At 27.9% G+C, this 21,914-nt stretch overlaps 1 protein-coding gene across 3 annotated transcripts in view; it reads left to right on the top strand.

Moving 5' to 3' along the window:
• The window catches only part of LOC129962716 (rho GTPase-activating protein 32-like), a 147,327-nt gene extending 128,110 nt beyond the window's left edge, over positions 1–19,217 (top strand). For all 3 annotated transcript variants that reach the window (XM_056076653.1, XM_056076654.1, XM_056076655.1), the window contains 11 exons: positions 3,243–3,320; positions 5,109–5,196; positions 5,294–5,443; positions 6,516–6,618; positions 6,741–6,885; positions 7,664–7,851; positions 9,550–9,689; positions 10,988–11,174; positions 11,908–12,070; positions 12,190–12,319; positions 12,746–19,217. In XM_056076653.1, coding sequence (XP_055932628.1) covers positions 3,243–3,320; positions 5,109–5,196; positions 5,294–5,443; positions 6,516–6,618; positions 6,741–6,885; positions 7,664–7,851; positions 9,550–9,689; positions 10,988–11,174; positions 11,908–12,070; positions 12,190–12,319; positions 12,746–15,537 — 4,164 coding nt within the window. In that variant the 3' untranslated portion in view covers positions 15,538–19,217. The remainder of the gene's footprint in view (positions 1–3,242; positions 3,321–5,108; positions 5,197–5,293; positions 5,444–6,515; positions 6,619–6,740; positions 6,886–7,663; positions 7,852–9,549; positions 9,690–10,987; positions 11,175–11,907; positions 12,071–12,189; positions 12,320–12,745) is intronic.
• Positions 19,218–21,914: the final 2,697 nt, after the last annotated feature.

Raw genomic sequence — 21,914 nt, 5'->3', positions numbered from 1 at the left:
CGTGTTAAAAAATATGTTGAAACATCATTTAAGCATGAAAATCACTTTGATTTTTAAAAAAATCGTTAGTCATGCTACTGTTTATATTAAACTTAGTAGTTTTTTATAAATTTTTTTGTCTTCGGTATTTTATAATTCTTTATGAAGATTTTTAATTTAATGAATAATTATGATGTTTGTTTTAGCAAATGCACTTAACATAATGTGTGTGTATATTACAATTTCAAAACATACAAAAGGTAAAAAAAAAATGTAGATTTTTATTAGCATTTAAATAATTCTCATAACATTTATTAGTTCATTTATTAATTAGTAGTATTATATGGTTAATTTTTATTATAAATTATGTTGTGCAACTTCCTACATTTTCTTTAAGTTAAATATGTCATTAAAATGTATTCTTGCCTGCTTGAACAAGTTATATTATTCCTAACCTTAGTTGCTAAAAGCAGTTTTTTCAGATATATTAAAAAAGGGTTTCATTTCTTAAGCTTTTTTAGAGATATATTTTAAGTACTTTTTACTCATTGTATCCAATCATTTAATACATATATTATTTAGAATTTAAAGTCTTGATCCATGTACTTTGGACTAAAAATCATGCTTGCAATTGAATACTAAATAAACTCGCATTATCCTGTTAATTAATAATTATTCTTTGGTATTAATTTCTATTTAAAAATAAGTTTAATTTAATAGGAAATATCTTAAGAGAGTAGTGCATGCTTAAAATTCTCATCATTTAGTAGCCAAATTCATTAGGCTTTCTTAATATTTTTATATATGATATCGGATTACTTTAATCTACATACAAGTGTATCACAAATTCAAAATTTTGATACTTCAAAAGTAGTTTCAATAAATTGTTTGCTTTTAGAAACCTTAATGAAGGAATATTCTGTAAATAAAAAAGCAAATTTAAGCATATTATATTCCCACAGTACAATATGTTTAGTTTCTATATTAACATACAAGGAATTACTGATGTTTTCATTAATATAATATTAATAGAAATATTTGTCTGGAGTATAACTTTAGTTTCTTTTTGAATAATTTTTAAACTTCATGATGGAAATTTTAATTTGATTACTATGTAGTTCTAACAGTTTACATTGTATATTGATATAGAAAGGTTTATTTCTTCATTTTATTCTAAATTTTAAATGTAATTCAGTAAGTATTTAAAATTTGAGTTTCATAATATTTTGGAACCGATACTATTTTCAAATATTTTTTTTCTTGTTTTATGATTTTAAATTTAAATCTGGTAAAATAAATCTCCTTGTCTACATGTCCATTTCATAAACACTTAGGTTTAAATTATTTTGTTATTGCTGAAAGCTTTATTACTGTTGAATAGTTTTGAAAAATTTGCGATGAGATAAATTTCCTTGACATCTAAATTTAAGACTATTTTACCTTCACAAGTAACGTTGTTCAGTACAATTGTTTGTTTACTAAAAAATGTTGTTATATTAATCTAGTACATGGTACCAAGGAAGAAAAATATATCCTGGAGGATTACAGATCATTTTCAAGTATATAATATAAAATAAAATATGTTCTAAAACTTTTTCCATATTGAGTTGTGAAGCATTAAAGTTTGCGTTCTCATCACAATGGTCATTGGCAGATTTTGATAAAAATTTTAATGTGAATAATTGATTAAAGAAATTAAAAAATAATGGAATTATGTAATTAAAATTTTTTGACACTTTTCCTTAGTTGTATAATTAAGAAAAATAACCATATTAGAGCAGCTTTTATTACAAATGCGCATTCATGTGTATTGAATAATATCTCTTTGAAAATTGGTACCATTATCTTAGTTTGTTCTGTACTTAAGGAAAGAAAGAAAATATTTTTATTGTTAAAATTTATCTACAAGAGCTTCTAAATTCCATTTTATAATAATTAAATGCTTGTGAAATCCATCCGAAATTTATGTTTATCTCTTTGAGACACAAGATTAGACATGATTGTGGCAGAAAACAAAAACTCTAGGTGTGCAAAATTTTTATTAAAAATAGAAAAAAAGAAAAAAAAACATTTATTTTGATTATTTAATTTAAAGTATTATTCGAAATGAGAAGAAAAATATGACATTTTAGAAAGTCTTTTTACAGATTGGGACATTCATAATTTTGCTGCTTCATAGCTTTAAAATTAATATAAAAATCGAATGACATTTTTTTTTATTAAAAAATAATTTATTTGCACATAATAAAACATCACATAATGTTATGAACTTCAAAAATGCACTGCATTACACATGCATTGTGTCTAATGCAGTGAATACAGTCAATTGTTACATGCTCTTAATCACATCAGCAGATTTGAATAAAGTGTTTTCATTTATTTATGCTTTTACTATTGATGCATAGAATTGCCAATTAAATGAAAATTTTTTAATAAAATATTTAAAATGTATGACTATGAGTAACTTCAACTTTATGTGATAGGTTAAAATATATCCCGCCATGCATAACAGTAGGAAAGTTTTTAACCATCTAACCCCAAAGAGTGATTTTATTTGGCTAAGTCAGTAGTTCTGTATTCCATTTGAAGTAAAATGTTTTTTATATCTTTACTTTCTCCTGTGGTACATCTCTTAAATTTGGCAAGGAATTATTAGAATTATCAAATTGTTTTTGGGATAGAAGTATTTTATTATGCAGGTCTATTTACACCAATTTATCGCAAATATATTCATTTGACTGGTTGAAGAATGTTAATATTTTAATAGTTTTAAAATATACTAGGTAATTATGTCTGTATATAATTAGCAGTATATGAAAAAAACGACACCAAATATCTTGCAAATTCACTTTCTATTTTCTACTAAGATATGCAATAACATGAAAATAATTATTTTTAAGGTTTTGTCTTACTTGTGTATTTCAAACATTTTATAGATTCTGCTGGATATATTTAATGCATTTGTATTGTATACTTTTTAACAATTTAATTTACCTAGAGAATATAAAAAGAATCAAAATTGTTATTAAGATGCCTTTAGTATTTTTATATTTGAAGAACATTCAATGTCTGTCAAAATACATAGTATCGATAGTCAGTAAAGATGACTAACAACTAATGTTTGTAATATTTACAATAATAAATTCTAGACTGTTTCTTAGCAATAACAGGTAATTAATTTACTTCTAGCTTTGGTCTATAAAGTAACTGGATTATTTATAAATTTAATAAATCTAATCCTTTTAAAATTTTGTTTTTTGTAGGTGGGTGACATGATATCTGTGATTGATATGCCTCCTCCTGCGGAGTCTTCTTGGTGGAGAGGGAAGAAAGGATTTGAGGTATGTGGTATTTTATTAATGTTGTTACAAGTTTTACATTTCAAGTAATGAAGAGTTACAATTTAAAACTTGTTATATATGTTCGTTAATTTTAAATTGATTTTTTTTTTAAATTATTGAATCATTTACTCTAGTGAATACAAATTTTAAGTGTGTAGATTGTGTTTAATTTGTATGTGTGTTTAAAAAAGTGAACTGAAGGCTTTTATATTCTTAATATAACTTGAAAAGTGTTTCTGAATAATAAATTTCTTATGTGTGTGTGATATTAATTCAAATCATGATGAACAATATTTTAATTTATGCATTTCTGAATTTTTTTTATTTATACTTTTTTTGTTATTGATATTTCATACTTTTGATATGTTTCATAATCATTATATAAATATATTTGAGTTATAAAGATAATGTTTTATTATTCACTGTTATTCTGAGACAAAAAAAAAATGAATAATTGTAAATGCTTGGTTGTTGAGTTATTATATAAAATATATTAAGTACTCTTAGAATTGTAGCTTTTTCAGCATTTTTTTTTAATGAAATGGCAATATGTACTGTCCATTGAAAATGAATAGATATTTGTAAAATAAAAATGTGAAACTTCAACAGAAATTTTTTCTTATCACGGTTCAATAAAATAATATAAAATACTATTCTTAAAAATGTTCAATCTCTGTTTTATTTTTCTTAAGTATTTTCTCACCTTCTTCAGATTCATGTTAGTGTTTTTATGTTGAAAGAAATGAAATTAACAAATAAAACTTTTATTTTGAAAAGGGAGTATTTTTCTGTTGAAAATTATGTTTAGAAAGATAATATTCTCTTCATTTCTTTGTATTGAGTGGGAATGAAGTCTTGATTTTTATATTCCCATGTGTTTATTTCATAATTTATGCCATATTTTTATTTTAAATTTCATGAGCAGAATCCTGTAGTCCTTTTTTATATTTGCTTTACAGATAAATAACTTTATCTATAAAATATAACTTTTATATGAGCATGAAATTTAGTTCAATTGTTATATTTTAAAAAATGTCTAGATTCTTTGTATAATTGTTTTTTTTTTTTTAATTCTGAGAGTTTAACTATATTAATTTCTGAAAAATAAATGTGAAATTAGAAAGAAATGTGAAAAATCATATATATATATAATATTCAATACAATAAGATATTTAATTAAATCCTTCATAAAGTTAATTAACATGTTATGTTGATACTTTTTAATTGAATGCAGGTAGACAGTTGTAAACTATTATGAACTGTCTTCTGTTACATATTAAAAATGCAAAAAATAATTTTAGAAAAGGAAGGATAGGATTTTTTCCCCTCTATAATGTTTTGTAAAATCATCTGTTTCAAAATGTTTATTATTGAATTTGTACCTGATTAAAGATCTCCATCTAAGTTCTGTACCTGAAATAAATTTATCTTAATTTCTATTAGATTATAAGTTAATTCTTAAATAGATTGCTTTTGGATATATATCACTCTATTTTATATTGTGAATAATGAATTCTATTATTGTCACTTTTACACATTCCCAAAAGTATGAATCTTAAGAAGTGTTAAGTTATTTACTGCTCCCAGAATTCTAATTTGCTTCTTTTTTACATCAATATAGAATGAACCATGAATTTATTTTAGTTTAATATATTTAATTTCTTATTCACATATTTAACATTTAGTTGAGTACGCTTCCTTATTGCATTTTCATATGCAGATAAGTTTTTTCTGTTAATTTTATAAAAATTCTAGATTCAATTTCATTTGCCTAACTTTTTTTTATAGGTTGGATTTTTCCCATCTGAATGTGTTGAAGTTATTGGAGACAAAATACCTCATTCATTTAAATTATCTAATTCATCTACAAAACCTGGTAATTTTTCAATTCGCATGTTTCTGGTTTTATTTTCTTTTAAAAATTGAATTAGTATTTAAAATATTTTCATTCTGTATGTGCTTTTCTCACTTAGTGTTTCGTCGACATGGTAAACTCATTGCATTTTTCCGATCATTTCTCCTGTCTCGACCCTCTAGAAGGAGGTTAAAGCAAAGTGGTATTTTGAAAGAAAGGGTTTTTGGTTGTGATTTAGGTGAACATTTACTGAATACTGGAAGAGATAGTAAGTTGGGTTTTTTTTTTTTTTGTCAAACAAGTAGTTTTATTCTAATACTTTTTATGTAATAATTGATTTTGAAAACTAATCATGATTCCTGTTAAATTATTATTTTATTCAGCTTCATAAGTTGATTGAATAAGTTTTGGGGAATATTTGTTGTTCTTGTTCCTTAAATCCAAAATATTCTTTTAATATAAATTTATATAAGTAAAGTATTAATACTTCAATTTAAAATTGTAAATTGCAGCTGTTGGATATTCTGGGAAGATACCAAATATTTGGTATATTTTTTATTGATAAGCTGATAATAAAGAAAACAAAGAATATGATTTAATGTATAATAGATAATATATAAACAATATTCATAATATATGAAATCTGTTATCTATAACAACACTTGATAGTATTGCATGTACAGTTCTGTCTTAATTCACTATTTTTTACTTATAATCTTAATATATTTTAAAATTTGTATATTTGAACAGAATTTAACTTTACATCAATAATCCTTATTCTGCAAAGTAAATTTGAATTGTTTAGACGGAGTGCTGCTATTTATTGCTATAACTAATAGAAACATTATTAGGTCATTCACTGGCCTTGTGGTGATTCTTGATTTTCTGAGTATGAACTTTTCTGGTTATTTATTCTAAATATAATGATTATTTCATAAACACAAAGAAATTCATAGAAGTCTTTATTGCTAAAATATATATAATTTTATGCTGTATTTTCCCAGACAAGTGTTTTGTATATCCCCCATCAGGTTCAAAGTGGTGCTGTACGCAAGAAGAAGGTTCAAAGTGCATCGGGATCAAAATTATTTTATAAAGATTAAGATTTTTTTTTTAAAAAAAAGTTTCTATGCTGAAAAGTTTATTGTACTATTTTATCATCCTGCTTATACAGCTTCTAAATTCTTATTTATGAAGTGTTCTTATTAATAAAAGTAAACAATCAAATGACATTTTAACTAAATTGTTTTTTAATGTTTTAATAAGGTTTTTTTTTTTTTTTTTGCAATGTACTAAGCTGATATGTGAAGATTTTGATTGATTTGACTCATTTTTCTTAGTTCCTTTGGTTTTAAAATGCTGTGCAGAATTCATTGAAGAATATGGTATAGTAGATGGAATATATAGGCTTTCTGGTGTCAGCTCAAACATACAAAGGTTAAGGTATGTCTCTGAAAATTTTATCTGCTTTTGACAACTTAAATTCATTCATTCAGACATGAATGTTCCAATACAATTTTTTCAAATTATAATTAACAATTTTTGTATAACTTTATTTCTTCCAGGTTAGCATTTGACGAAGATCGACCAATAAATTTAGGCGATCCGGCAACTGTGCATGATATTCACTCTGTTGCTTCTCTTCTGAAAATGTATTTTAGAGAATTGCCCAATCCTCTTTTGACCTATCAATTGTATGATAAATTTGTGGTAAGCCCAATGCTTTTTGTATTTTCTTGATCTCTGATAAGTTTCAAGTTTTAAAGAATTTTTGTAACCTTCTTATGACTTATAAAAATACAAATATTAACATTTACAAAATAAAAAGGGAGTGAAAAAAATAGCATTGTCTTTTGTAAATATTTATTATTACGTGATTGGACTGCTTCATTCACTGGATTGGTGTATGTTAGTTCTGTTCTGTTTTCATTGATTTTGTTATTCTTTAAGTTTACATGATATTGTTATTATTGTTCAACAATAAGTTTTAGAATTGTGATAATTTTTATTGTGCGAGTTATTTTTTATTTTATTCACATAACATTTGTATATATAATTTACTCTGGTTATTTTTTATTTTTATTTATTTATTTTTGCTGTGCTATTAATTGCATTATATATTATAATACAGATAGTGATATATAAATCTGCACAATTTCAAATGGTAAAAGATTAACCTCCCATTTATTTTTTATAATTTTTTCATGGATATATTATCTTAAATCATAAAAATTACTAGTGAAACAATTTCCATGAAATATGATTACTTTTATTGAAATTCTGTTTGATGTTAAATTTAATATTTCAATCTATGATTATAATTAAAAAAATTTTAATCATAGATCATAATGGATCAATGATTATCATTAAAATTTTTTTATCAAATTTTAATTAAAATTAATTATTAATTAAAAAAATTTGCAGTTGATATAATTTGATTTTCTATTTTTACCTGTATATAGTTCTTATTAAAGTTTTTTTAATGTAGAGTGCCATGCAGTGTAATGAAGATGTTAGGTTACTTAAAGTTCGAGATGTAGTTCAGCAACTGCCACCTCCGCATTTTCGAACTTTACAGTATTTACTTAGTCATCTTGCAAGGGTTGCATCGCATGGTGAACAAACTGGCATGACACCAAAAAACATTGCTATTGTGTGGGCCCCAAATCTCTTAAGGTAATGTAGTCTTTTCTCAATTAAATGTAATGAGTCAGATTTTGTGTGCAAATGATGTTACTGTAAAACATTTTCTTTTTAATTATTGTAACAAGGATCTGGATAAAAGCTCCAAATAAACTTATTTATGAATGATATTTCTATGTTTACAGGGGTGTTTGTGCTCCGGGGAAACCCCGGAATTCCGGGGATTTTGAACTTCGATACCCGGAAATTCCGGGGATCGTCGTTCAAAAGGAAGTAGGAATAATAATGAATTATTTATTTTGATCTGAGTAATTTTGTTTGCTTTGAAAGCAGAAAACGCAAGGTCAGTGTGTGTGGTGAAAACTTTTCCTTTCTTTCTCCAAAGGCAGTGATAATGCGTGAAAAGGGGGAAAAAACTTCTTTTTTGTTCTTTCCTTATTGCGAGTTATGACTCATTCCCCCGGTTCTCGGACATTCTCTTCTGGATTCTTTTCGGCAAGTAGGCGCGGCAGAAAAAAAAGGGAGAGACTTCGTTCGACCAGATGTGCGATCACGTGACCTGGGTTCAAAGGTCTTAATTTTGCAAAATTAATGGTTATTAATTTTGCAAAAAAAGTAATTCATTGAACTTTTATAATTAGGTCATTCAATACTTCATAATCGTAATTTTTCATTTCCCCCCCCTTCTCGAAACTCCAAAATGTCGGTAGTAAGTCCGTAAAAGTTTCCGGGGATTTTTTGGGGTCCCACAAACACCCCTGTGTTTAGCTTTGATATTTTAAAAGTTATGATAGATTGTTTTATTAAAAATTTGTCTTTGAAGGACAATTCTGTCTTATTAACTGCCAAAGAGGGAGAAACTTTTATATTGATTGTAGGCTAATTCATATATTATTGTGTTTGTTTGCAATATCGTTATAAATTTTGTATACCAGACTTTTTATTTATTAAATAAAAGCAGCACTAATCAGTTAAGCCCTTGAACTGAAATGGCATGTCTGTCTCAACTTGAGTAATGATTGCCAAAAATGATTGTGAGGTGATGCTTTTTATAAAATTTTATTTTTGAAAAAGTTTTTTAATTAAGAAATTCTTAGTTTAAAATAAAGAAATGATGTAGAAATTTGCAGTTTTTTATGAAATATCATTAAATTATCTGCCTGAGCAGTGTTGACTGAAAGTAAATTACAGTATTCAAGGGAAAATAAAATAATTTTCATTAAAAATACTCAAAAGTAATTGTAGAAGTGCTTATTTTGTTCATCCTTTTTCGTAAAGATTAAATTTGAAAGCATTTTGTATTTCCTGGGATTGTAATGAGATTTACATTTTCATGCATTCTACCAGTGCTAAATTTGAACCATTTCTAGTTTCATATTTGAACTTCTAATAATGTCATATTTGACATTTTATTTTCTACTCATTAATAGTGGTTTGAATTGGCATTTTAATTCTGTATTTAAATGTAATTCTAAATAATAGCTTTTTGTTCTAATAAATTATTTAACCAAACTTGTGTTTATACAAGTTATATTGTACAAATATCACATAACATACCAAGTACAAGTAGTATTTTTAGAAAATTTAATGAAGTTTAGATATTAAAAATATTCTCATTTAATAAATCCTATATATATCCTTTTATTTTGATAATAGTATTTTGTTATTTTCTTTTTTCTGTATATTTTCACTATTTTTCTTGCTGTGCTCATATTTGATTTTTAATTATAGGTCAAGAGATGTTGAAAATGGGGGTGTTGGAGCATTACATGTTGTTGGAATTCAAGCTGTGTTGACAGAATATTTAATTAGGTTTTCTGATTTAATTTTTGATGACAAGGCATCATTCTTATCAAGCTCAGAACAAGAAGGTATATGTTTATTTTTGTCATTTTTCTTAATAAAATTAAAATTACATTTTTGTGAAAATTTTAGAATTACTTTTGGGATGTTTTTATTCTAGTTTATTATATTGCTCTTTATTTTTTTTTCTTTAATATATTTTAGTTTTCTAATGATAATTTTAATGGGTTTTTTTTTTTTAATGTCTTGCCATGTAGAAAACTCTATACTCCATTGCTTGTAACTGTTATGCTACTGAACAATTTAATGGAATGTAAAAACTTCTTCATTAAGGTACACAAACACGCATATGAATTTGCAAGCTATATTGATTAAGAAATACAAATGAAAAGAAAGCATTTGAATAATTGTCAATGCCAGTGGTCATATGGGAATAAAACATAAAACTAAGATTTGAGAAAATAAAGTGAAAATTTTATTCTATGTAACCGGTGCTAGTAACCACATAGAGAACGATTCTCTACAGTATTTGCACTAAAAATAAAGCAATAGAATTTTAAAATACTAAAGGTTTTTTTAGATTAAAAAAAGATACTGATCATAGTAAATATAATTGAACTGTGCCAAAAAAAAAATCCCTTTGATTAAAAGAAAGGGATAATTTAGCTTAAATATATATTTCATATTGGAGCTAAGATTATTCATCAGAGAAGACATACTTCCATTAAAATACAGATTTCAGCATTTTCAGAATCGAATTTTATCAATCTTTTTTTTTAATCTTTATTTTCTTTATTGTAATAACTTTATTCTATAATATTTTTAGTAACTAGCATTTTTATATTAATTTATTCAGTTTATTATTCGGTTTATTATAATAATACTTATTTTATTTCCCTCTGTTTATATATCAATTCATTATTTTATGAAATGTAACTTTTTTTGTGCCAAACCCATGTCATGTCTGATATACACAAAAACAAAATATGTACTTAAAAGCATAATTCGTATGCATGTTTTAAAAATTTTTCTTTTCAGTAATATTCAATTGATAATTTCATTTCTAAAATTAAAGTGGATCTATTGATCTGTTTTGATATATGTAAAAGTATCTTTCTGTTTCATTTAGTATAAATGTAACAAATGTATTTAACAAATAAATTTTAATTCCATATAAAAATTGGCATTTCTATTTCATCTTGTATAATTTTCTATTTACTTATGTATTCTCTTATTATGTAATTGAAAGTCTTTTCTTTCAGCTTAAATTTGTATTTCATATTGGAGCTGTGAAATACTATTAAATACTAATAAAGGATATTACTAGTTGGTTTTAAAATTAAATTTTTGTTTCTTAATCATTTAGGTTTGTTGAGAGCTCGTCCAAAATCCTTAGCAATTTCTACTCCTACAAAGTTATTGTCTTTAGAAGAAGCCAGAGCCAGGGCTCTGTCTACACATTTACCTGCATCACAGCAAAAATACATTGAAGTTGGTGGTGGCCCAGAAAAATTGCCATCTAAATATCACACAGTTATAGAATTACCTTCTGGGTAAATATTTTATTTACTTGAGATGCATGTGTATTTTTAGATAATCAGTTGATAAAGAATGTTTACATGTTGAAAAGTATAACTTATATAAATAAATTTTGCCTTAAAAAACATCTGTGTGTTATTAGCTATTCTACTTTCTTTATGACTGGAACTTGACTTTCTACTTTTAGAATAATTTATTACTTTTGTAAAATATTGAATTTAGAATTTATTAAATATGCTACGGCATATTTTGAAAAGAACCATTTTCATTACCTCCCACTCCCATTTTTATGTATATATTTAGACAGAGAATTAAGATTCAAAAGTGTAATCAAAATGTTTATTACCATTTGAATGTAAATTAAATGTGTGTGTGTGTTTTTACTTCATTTTATACATAGAAGATATAGTGCCTTTGCTTTTGTATAGTTTATATTTTGTATGAAACAAGTTAAAGATATTCATCATTTTTGTTATTATTTTTTTTAGTATATTATATGAAAATAGGAGATTGAGTAATTCAAATGCATTCTTTATTTACTTTTTCATTTCTCACAGATTATTTGAATCAAATGATTGACTTTTTAAAAGTCTGCAATGTGTGATTTATCTATTAGCGCAATTAAATTCAATTTTTGATGTATTTATACATGCAAATTATTAAATATCTGGATAATATATTGCTGTTTTTTTTTTAAACTATCAGTTGTATTTTAATAAGAGTAATTAGTTTATTTACATCTTTTAGCAAACACAGTTTACCGAAGTTGAAGAAGTCTCCTTCTGGCTGGAAATCGTTCTTTTCCAGGGGTTGGTATTCAGGAAGCACAAGAGATAAAAATCGCCCTTCATTCAGATCTGCAAGAAAAGCCAGCACTGGTTCACTTCCACATCATTCTGCATTCATGCAGGTAAGTTATTCTAAATGTTCTTAGCAGATTGTAAATATCTCATTTGTAAGATGGATTTGGAGATTGTGCTTTATTTAATGTTTATATTACATTACAATAATTTCATTTTTCTCTGCTAGGAAAAACCCTCTGCTGACCAGGATGCTTCATTTGGTCAGAGGAAGAAATTAAGAACTGTCAAAAGTGCAGAATCTCTTGCTCATTGTCTGAAAGAATCTCCTCACAGTACAAATAATGATGATTTCTCTGGTATGTTATTTTCTATTTGGTTTATTACTTTATATTGTTATGAAAAAAGAATCACTTTAGATTTTTTAAATATCATTTGACTTAATTATAAAACCTATATTGTATATTTACATATTTCTGTGCAATAATTTCTTTGTAACTCCAAGTTAGATTGAAAGTGAAATATTTTTATGATGCTGTTTTTGCCAAAAAGAGGTTTTTTGAAATGCTTTTAGCATAATACTGAAATGCATGTATAAATTAGCCAGCACCATATACAAATTTATTTTCATGTAATTGAATCATGTGATGAAAATATACATCCTACATGATGACGGTATATCATTATAACTAATTGTTGTTGTTTTTTAATTCTAACTCATTATTTCAATCATTTTTTTTATTTTAAATTTGTCACATTTTAAAATTTATATTAATGCTTTCTAGGTAACACTAGTTGCAAGTCATCACCTCATGTCTCTGTAGAATCTTCCCATTCTTTTGAGATGTCTTCTCCACTATCGAAATCTCCTGGTCTTCAAAAGCACACTCGCTCTAGTTCCCATGAATCCTATTTTGAAAGCAATAGCATGGACATTATTTCTGAACCATCTTTTGAAGAAGATGAACATGGACTGTTCTATTACGTTAGTGAGCAGATGCGAATGCTACAAGATTCTTCTCAGTGGAGTACAGACAAAAGTACATTGAAAGAAGATTCAGTGTCAATGAAAAGTTCAGAATTTCAAGACCTTTTTGATCAGCAGACTTCTGAGCCTGAAGTAGAAAAGAATGTTCGTAAGCAAAAATTGTCAACCTCAGATGAATTTGCGCAAACTAAATATCAAAAATTAAATGAAACTGACCAGGAATTTATTGATCCGAAGAATATTAGTTCTACTGATGCCACTTTTGAATTTGATCACCTTAATTCCGATGATAACATTTGGGAGACTAATGATGAATATAATGATACTTTTTCTCCTGAAACAGAAGATTTGACTCTTGATCCTGTTTTACTGTACGAGGCTGTTATTAATAAAAGAAATTCTGTTGTTTCCTCCTCTGACACTGAAAATGAACCTAATGATAGGACAGTTGTAGAACGATATGGAAATGCTGAGACAGTGCTGGTGGAAGTGCATGCTACTCAAGATAGCTCTTCCGAAGAAGAACATTATTCACCAGTACCAGATGATTCGCCCCAAAATGCTGTAGTACAACCTATAGTTGATGCTACATTTGATTTGGCAAATCTACCATATTCACCTGGAGAAGAAATACAAGATTACAAGTTGAACTTTTCTGATGAGGATGGTTCTATTTCACCTTCTAATATGGAGTCTGATCCAGCTTTAGTTGAAGAAAGGACTTTAGAAGAAGATGAAGTTGCTTTTGAAACTGTAGAGGACAGACATGGTAATGTTATGTCTGAAATTGAAGTTCTTCAGTCAAGTGAGACACACAATGAAGTTTCCACTGAAGAAAGTAATTCTCCACCTGTGGCAGTTACACCAGAACTAGAAATCAAAGCTGTTGAATCTAGTTCCTGTAATTTAGAAAATCTGGAACGTAAAGAGAAATTTGTCGAGTTGAATTTGGAAACTTCCAAAACTGTAGATAGTAGTCTTGATGAATTTGATAATTCTTCTTTCAGTATTATTTCTCCCCCATCTCCAGTTTATCCTCCTAAGAGCTTAAAACTGCATGAATTTCAGTCATTAAAAACTAAGATGGACAAATTGCCTCTACATAAAAAGAAACAAATTCATATTCCTTCCCCTTCCTCTCCTGTTGATGAAGTGCGCAAGAAGTTTGAACTTCGAGCATCCAGTTCCAATAAATCGATTGATTCTCCAACTAACGAAATTAAATTCCGTTCTCAGGTAAGAGATCTGACACCTAAGCTTGTGAAAACTTTTGAAGTCTCCGAGACTGTTGAACTTGCAGGTTCTCAGCAAACCTCAACAAGTGCTTTGAAAACGGAATCCATGATTGCCAAAAGACATTCTGAACCTCCCCCGAAAACAATAGATTCTAATACACCTATGGATATAGTAAAAAGAATGTCCAATAAATATGAAATTGAGAGTACAAAATCCAACAAAGCTAATTCTGAAAAGCAAACAACTAAACCCAGCAAGCCTTTGCAACCAAGCTTGTTCACTCAGCTTAAGATTCGAAAGTTGCAGTCACTGAAAGCTGAACCTGCTCCAGAACCAGTGGATCCATGGTCAGATCCTATATTAGATATGCAGGAAGATTACCATCCTATAGTTACATATTTGCCTTCACCTACTTCTGAACCAGAGCTGTCACTAAAATCTTCAAATGAATATTCTTCTGAAAGTGACTTAAATTTCTCGAAGATTGATAGCATTTCAAAACCAGATGAATCTAAAATTATTTTATCAGAGAAAGAGATTTTGAAGGATGAAGAACAGCCTTCATCGCCAAATTTACGATTGAGCCAAAAGGACCTTGTGACCGAGTCAATAAATCCATCTCAAGCAGAAAAAAGTAGTCTTAATAGTGAAAGTACTCTTAATAGTGAAATTGAAATTCATCAGTCAAATCCTAAGCTGAGTGAAACACCTGAAAGCGAGGCTGTTAAGCGAGAACGCATCAATCGAATCAAAGAAGAAAGAAGGGCCCAACTTCGTGAAAAGCTAAAACAAGAAAGTTTCCGAATGGAAGCCGAAGAAAAGGAAAAAGTTCAAACAAAATTCCGACTGCGGAAAGAAGGTTCAAAGCACCACCTTCTTTCTGATTCTCAAGAAGAACATTGTAAAGATGTAAAAAAAAGTGATAAAGCTGTTGAAACTGACAGTGCTGATATAACAGAAACTGGTACTAATTGTGATTTGAGCTCACCATCTGAGAATCTTTCAAATATGACCACTAAATCTGACAGTAGTAGTAAACCTGATGAAGATGTTATTAGTAGGTGTCGTAAAGATTCAGACTCCACTGTGAGCCGGAATCAGAAATGCAAGTCGCAACAGATTACTTCTGGGGATTATGTACTATTGCAAAATAAATCTAACTCTGGCAAAAAGTCCATGCGTTCATATGAGGATAATCGTAAGTGGCTTTCTATGCCCCCAACTGATATTAGGGACAAAGTTGCAATGTTTGAACGTTCCAAAGATACAAATGAGCTGTGTCGTCTGGGACCAAATGGTAAATTTCCTCAAAAGCAAAGCCCATCAGCTTTAGCATCATCATTTGTAAGATGAAATTAGGACTTTTCTATTTTTTCAAAGTATTTACTTTTTCATTATTTAGTTGTAGCTTGATAGTGATAGTGCATCATGTGCATTGAAATTTCATTGTCAGTTGCTTAGATGATAAGCATCATCTGTAGTATTTTTTTTTAAAAATGATTATGGTTATAGTTATTTCTATTTTCGAAATTTTATTAAATGAAGCAACCAAATTGTGCTTATTTGTTATTGTAGTCAATAACAACCCATAAAAAAAGTTAAATTTCTAAGAAAGCACGGAAGTTGCTGATGAAATTTCTTTGCATTTGATGATGGTTCATTAAATTATCCTGTCTTGGCTACCTCATCATTATCATTTTGATCATGATTTTATTTGTAAATAATTTTTGATACGTTGCAGATATATTTTTATTTCAAAGATATTAACAACCACAGTTTTTTTATGCTTAAGTGTGGAGCAAGCATTTTTTTTTTCCCAGCATGATATGTGGTTATGAATATCACTGTGATAACAATTGGAAATTTCTATTGTGTATGTGTGCCATGTAGTATACTGTATTTTTAATGTTTATTTTTCACCTTTGTGCCTCTCTGTGAACTGTTGCAATTTTTTCAAGTCATTTTTATGAACAAAATTGTACATTTTTATGTTTTCAATGCCTTTTTTATAGCTCAAAATGATGCAATAAAAATTAGCACATGCTGACTTGATAATCTGTGGGAAATGCTTCTTTCTATATTTTATAAGTCTTTTTATTGTTAAAATTTTGAACCTTCTTCCATTTTTGTAGCTAAAATCAAAAGGACTAACATTTTTATTGTTTTTTTATCGACTTTTTTAGAATAAGCAATAATCCTAACATTTTTACTAGTGTTTTTAAAATGTTTTAAAATTTTCTATTGTCTTTTGCTATGTAAGTTTCAATTTGTACCTGAGAAAATGGCATTTCTATGCAGAAGGAGAAAGCTTATTCCTGTTATGTATTGTTGGGAATTTATATGTATTAGTAATTAATATTCTTTCCATCTTAAATGTAAGAATAGCTTGAGGGGGGGGGGAATTGTAGAGTTTTTGAATTTTAAATAATTTGCTATTTTTTGTAAATATTTTTACAAACATTTTTACATAAGTAATTTAAATTATTTTAACTATTGCATATTTGGTACGAGTTTTTGGCTAATTACAGAATGCTTTGCTATCTAATTTATACTTAAACTTTTGTACTGGACTAATTATACAGATTTGGAAGCTTTGATAAAATTAAGAATCATTTTGATAGTAATTTTTCATATTGTACTTTCTATCTCATAACTTAGTCTTTTAATATTCCCAGTATTTTTATATTGTTGCATGTGTTTCATGCTTTTTTAAAAAACTTGATTTCCTAGTATTATTATATTTTTTCTTTTTAGCTATATGTTTATAATACTTCTACTTATAATAGTGTTCTTGAACAGATGCAGGTTAAATATTCTGACTTATAAGTATTTCTTGTCAAAAAATATAATTTTTTTTTTTATAGTTGGCATTCAAATTTTTTTATTGCTTTGAAAATTTAATACTATACATGTATTGAATATCTTATTACAATTTGCAGATTAATAAAACAATATTGTGATGGATCTTTCTCATCTTTTGCTTATAAGATGCAAATCCTACTTGTTAATCATACAGCAAAATAAAAAAAACATATAAAAAATATTTTGACTTATTAATATTTCGGATGTGTTTCCTGTTTAGACTGCAGAAGAAGTTTCATTCTTTAAAATTATCATATGAAGAGTAATATTTGAAACTCATCAAATTCCATCTTTGTATTTTGCAAAATATTGGTATTAATATATTTTCTACCATGATTTTCAGTATCAAGCTGATTTTCAGATTTATATAATAAAATTACCTTTCTTATGTATGTTTTAATTATTTCAGTATTTTATATCAACATAAGCAAATGAAAAAGATTACACAATTATTATTTGGACCAGTTTGTTGATTTAGTGATGTAGAGCAATATTGCATATAGTTCTGTTTTGATATGTTTGTGATTAAATTTTCAAAGTATCGAGTTTATGGCTAGTTTTTTTATATGGCTTTTTGAATATATTGCTGATTTAATGAATGCAGTTGTTATTCATAATGTAAAATTCTGTTTTGGGTTGTTATAAGCATTATTTGTCATTTAAATTTAATAAATATTGTCATTTTTCAATTTATAGGTTCTGTTAAAAATTAAATATTTAATGAATTTAAAAAATGATTTTTATTACAAATGTTTGGAAATAAATTTTATCAATTAATTTAAGATTTATCTTTTGGTGTATAATTAAAAAACTTTCCATTGCTGTGAATATGAAGAATTGTAGTCATGTAGCACAAATACATTTTTTTATAATTAATCTCTGTATGATTAGTTAGTCATATTTTTTCAATTTAATTCAGACTTGTTACTTATTCTGTAGATAACTTTTTAAACTGTTAAATTATATATCATACTAATTGCCATTTTAAAGGTGAGGTTTTGATATATGTATGAAACAGTTCTGTATGAAATTTCGTTTTTGTAAGACAGAAACTTAAACCCAATTGTTATTACTGTTATACTAATTAAATTTAATTATTTTAATTTTTGTTTTATTGTAGAAAGTTATTTTGGATTAAAAATTTCTAGTTTTCTTGTATAAGAAAATGCATAAAATATATAAATTTCATTGGTTTATATCATTAACAATATGTTAAAAAAATATTTTGTTTTTAAGAAAACTAAAAAAATTCGTTAAAAATGCAATGTCTTTCAAAAGAGAATAATGTTTAAAAGGAAATCTATGGTAGAAAAATGTTGTAGTTGCTATTATACACTTTGTAGCATTGTAAATAATGTCTTGTGCATGTGTATAACCCCTGTAAATTTTCTTGCTGCCAGTGCATAAACTGAGCACAATTTTTGCTGTTAACTTTGTTAAATCTGCATCTAATGCCTAAATGAGCACATCAAATAAGTGAGTGATTGGTGGATAACTTACTTGTATAAAATATAGGTCTCAAAAAATAGTTGACAGTTTTTCTACTTTGTATTGTTGAATGAATAACTTAGTCAAGTAATTGTATAAATTTGCATTACAAATTAGGAAATTCAAAGCATTTTTGTATTAATACTATTGAAGAGGGGGAAAAATTAATCCCTTTTTCCTCTTTGAATTATATTTAAATTTTTCTGAAAATTTATGCAGCTTTACACTTGTCATTTCTACATTGCTCAAAAACAGTTTTCTGTGCCTTATTTTTTTTCTTAGTATTATTTAGTGCATTTGGAAAATTAACTTTCTTAACTATATTTTTCAAATTTTTTCTAGAAATTTTATATTCTCTTTATGAAAAAATAAATTATTGCATCTGGCATGTAAAATAATGTACTACCCATATCTGTGAAGCAATATTTGTCTTAAGGGTTTCAGTGCCCCACACTATCACAATAGATGCATGTTACGTATCTGTTTAGCTGTAAATAGTGCATGACATTACTGTGTTAAGTCTTTATTTCACTTGAAGAAAATTTATTATATGGTTTTTGTGTTTATATAATACCTGTTGTGTCTATATTTATGTGAATGCACAGAATGTACAGTTGTATGTTTGTGTAGGTTGCTTGAATGAAAAGTTTTAGTGAAACTTATATAAAGAAAATTTCTGCTTATGACTTGGGTTTTTCTTTTTTGTATATTATCATTCTGAATTTTTTTTATTATTTTTTTAAGCATTGCATTTAAGGGCTTCATTTAAAATTTAAGTTCCAACAGAAATGCGCAGTTTTATTGACAAAAACATGTCCTCAGAAGGAACCGAATAAATTGCTTCTGTGTTGTTCGATTTGAATTTTATCATGATTTAAAATACTTGAAAATACAATGGGTTGCTGTACCTTTCTGAATAGAACATATATAATATAAGCAACATTCAGGATTCTTCATTACTAAAAAAAAAAGCGACCAACGGATTTTATGTTTGTTCAATGATAAAAATTTAGCTTGATGATTATGATGAATTTTTATAATTAATTGATGAATATTCATCCAACGATTTTTTAAAAAAACTTCAATCTATGATGGCGGTTATGTGTTGGGAAGGGTTTTCCACGTAAATAACTGTTCCACTTCATGAATTTTGGTATTGGATCTGTTTCATGCACTGACAATTGCATATGCTGGAAAGTCACCAATGTCCAGTCAGCCATCCAGAACTCATCAGCAAGGGGTGTTGAGAAATAATTATTGGTTCTGTTAAATGTAATAGCTATTGGATCGTTTGAGAAACGGCATTTTTATTTCAAGTAAAAAGTTATAAAAAATATAAAAATTAGTAATAGTTTTGAATTACTGAAAATTTCAATAAATGTTTATCAGAAATTTTCCATTAGTACCACGAAATTTGATTGAGATTCATTATAATGCCCTTCCAATGTTTGTGATTCACAGTTTTCATTCTTAAGACGTAAAGTTGCTTAATCCCTCTCAATAAATATCATGCCTCTTATAGCTTATCATCATCATCTCTGTAATGGTGGATTTCTAAGTTTGAAAAATAGTGTGTTCCAAATTACGCCAAATGTATCAATGCCTGGGATATACGCTAAAAATAAGGGATTTTTTTTATTTTTCCACCCATGTGTAGCATGTTTTTCCATTTATGATCAATCGAGTTACTGATGACACCATTTGAATTTGTTTTTACTAGGGAAAACCTTATGAAATGCATCTAATTGGATTGCAGTCAAACAAACTATCTGGTGTGATACTTAGAAACCTGGAATTATGTGTCATTGAATGACTAAAATTAGACATTCTAGTTATTGTTTGATCTTTATAAAATATTTTCTACAATTGTCCAAGACTGTTTTTGGCTTTACCGAATTCGTTAGCAACATCCTCAATTTGACACTTCCAATTTAACTTAGCCGCATTTCTTCCATGGGTAAAACCGTTTACATATGTTCTTTTATTCATGCTATTTTCTAAATCAATAGAAATGCATACGCATTATCTTTATTTCGTATTGTCATACTTCATCCTTTATCGTCTTGTGATTTACCCTCTTGTCTCTTGGTTAACAGTATCCGCGTTAACTAATCAGTAAACTTTATTTCATATATCTTGCAATTGTGTCTGCTTCTTTTTGATCATTGTAATGCTATTTTTATAGACGAAATGATTTTTCCCCCTTAATTTATTGAACGTCATGATTTTACTGCGTAGAGGATGATTGAGACGGACATTTGCTCGAAATTCTTCCTTTGGCGGGCGGTTTCCAATGTTTTTTTGAATACACGCTTGAAAGCACGGCAGTTTTTCATATTTGTAAATACCTAGCATCTACACTGAAGAGCCAAAACATGACCATATGCACATTTTTCCATGAACTCATCCGGTTGACGGGGAGTGCACGTAATTAAATGGGAATGGTCTTTAACTGCTGCTGTGGAAGATGGGGAATCATTCTTGTTTTTACTTTTGCTACTGATAATAAAGGCTGCTGATTTAAGCGAATTTGATAGAGGACAAAATGTAATGGCCCAAATACTCGGAGCGAGTATCTCCGAAACTGCACGACTGGTAAGTTGTTCACGATCTGCAATTCGTTAGTATTTAGGCAATGTAAATAAATGACTGTGAACTGGCAGTAGACTCTAGATGTTTGACAGAAAGAACGTCGGGACTTCCCGCTTAGTAAAACAAAAGCGGCTCTTTGCAGTGGCTCATCTCGCAGCTTGATACAATTCGGATCCCAGTGCAAATGTTTCAGAAAACAATGCACTGGTTATTGTTGGATATGAGACTGATCAGCAGACGTCCCACTCGTATGCCTCTGTTGACCAAGCAACATTGTCAACTACGCTTATTGTGGGCCCGGAAACATAGGACTGGACCATGGATACGTGGAAGAGAGTTAGTTGCCTGGTCGGATGAATCAAGGTTTCTTATTCATCATGTCAGGGTACACCATCTTCCAAGTGAACAGTTGCTCCCCTCATGCACAGCAGGTCATACACAAGTTAATGGTGGCCGTTTTATTCTTCGGTGGACATTCTCATAGGCGGTTCTGATACTTATGATGATATTATAGTTCAGCTGACTATCCATGTTGACAATAGATCTATCATAGGCGGTTCTGAGACCTGTAGTTATGGTAGAACAGAACATAAAAGCTGCGGACTGTTGGACTCTATATTAGGATGCAACGAATTGCGAATCAGTAGCACCCTAACATGGCTTCTGTCTTTCCAATTGGAAATGCAGTCTTCCAGCAGTACAACGTTCATGTCACAAGACTCAAATTGTGTTGGAGTGGTTCAAAAAACATAATGATGAATTTAAATTAATGTCCTGACTGCCTAACG

This window comes from Argiope bruennichi, chromosome 3 (assembly GCF_947563725.1).
Source record: "Argiope bruennichi chromosome 3, qqArgBrue1.1, whole genome shotgun sequence".
Taxonomy (NCBI): domain Eukaryota; kingdom Metazoa; phylum Arthropoda; class Arachnida; order Araneae; family Araneidae; genus Argiope; species Argiope bruennichi.
Note: the sequence above shows the minus strand (reverse complement) of the source record. Positions and strands in the feature narration are given on the sequence as shown.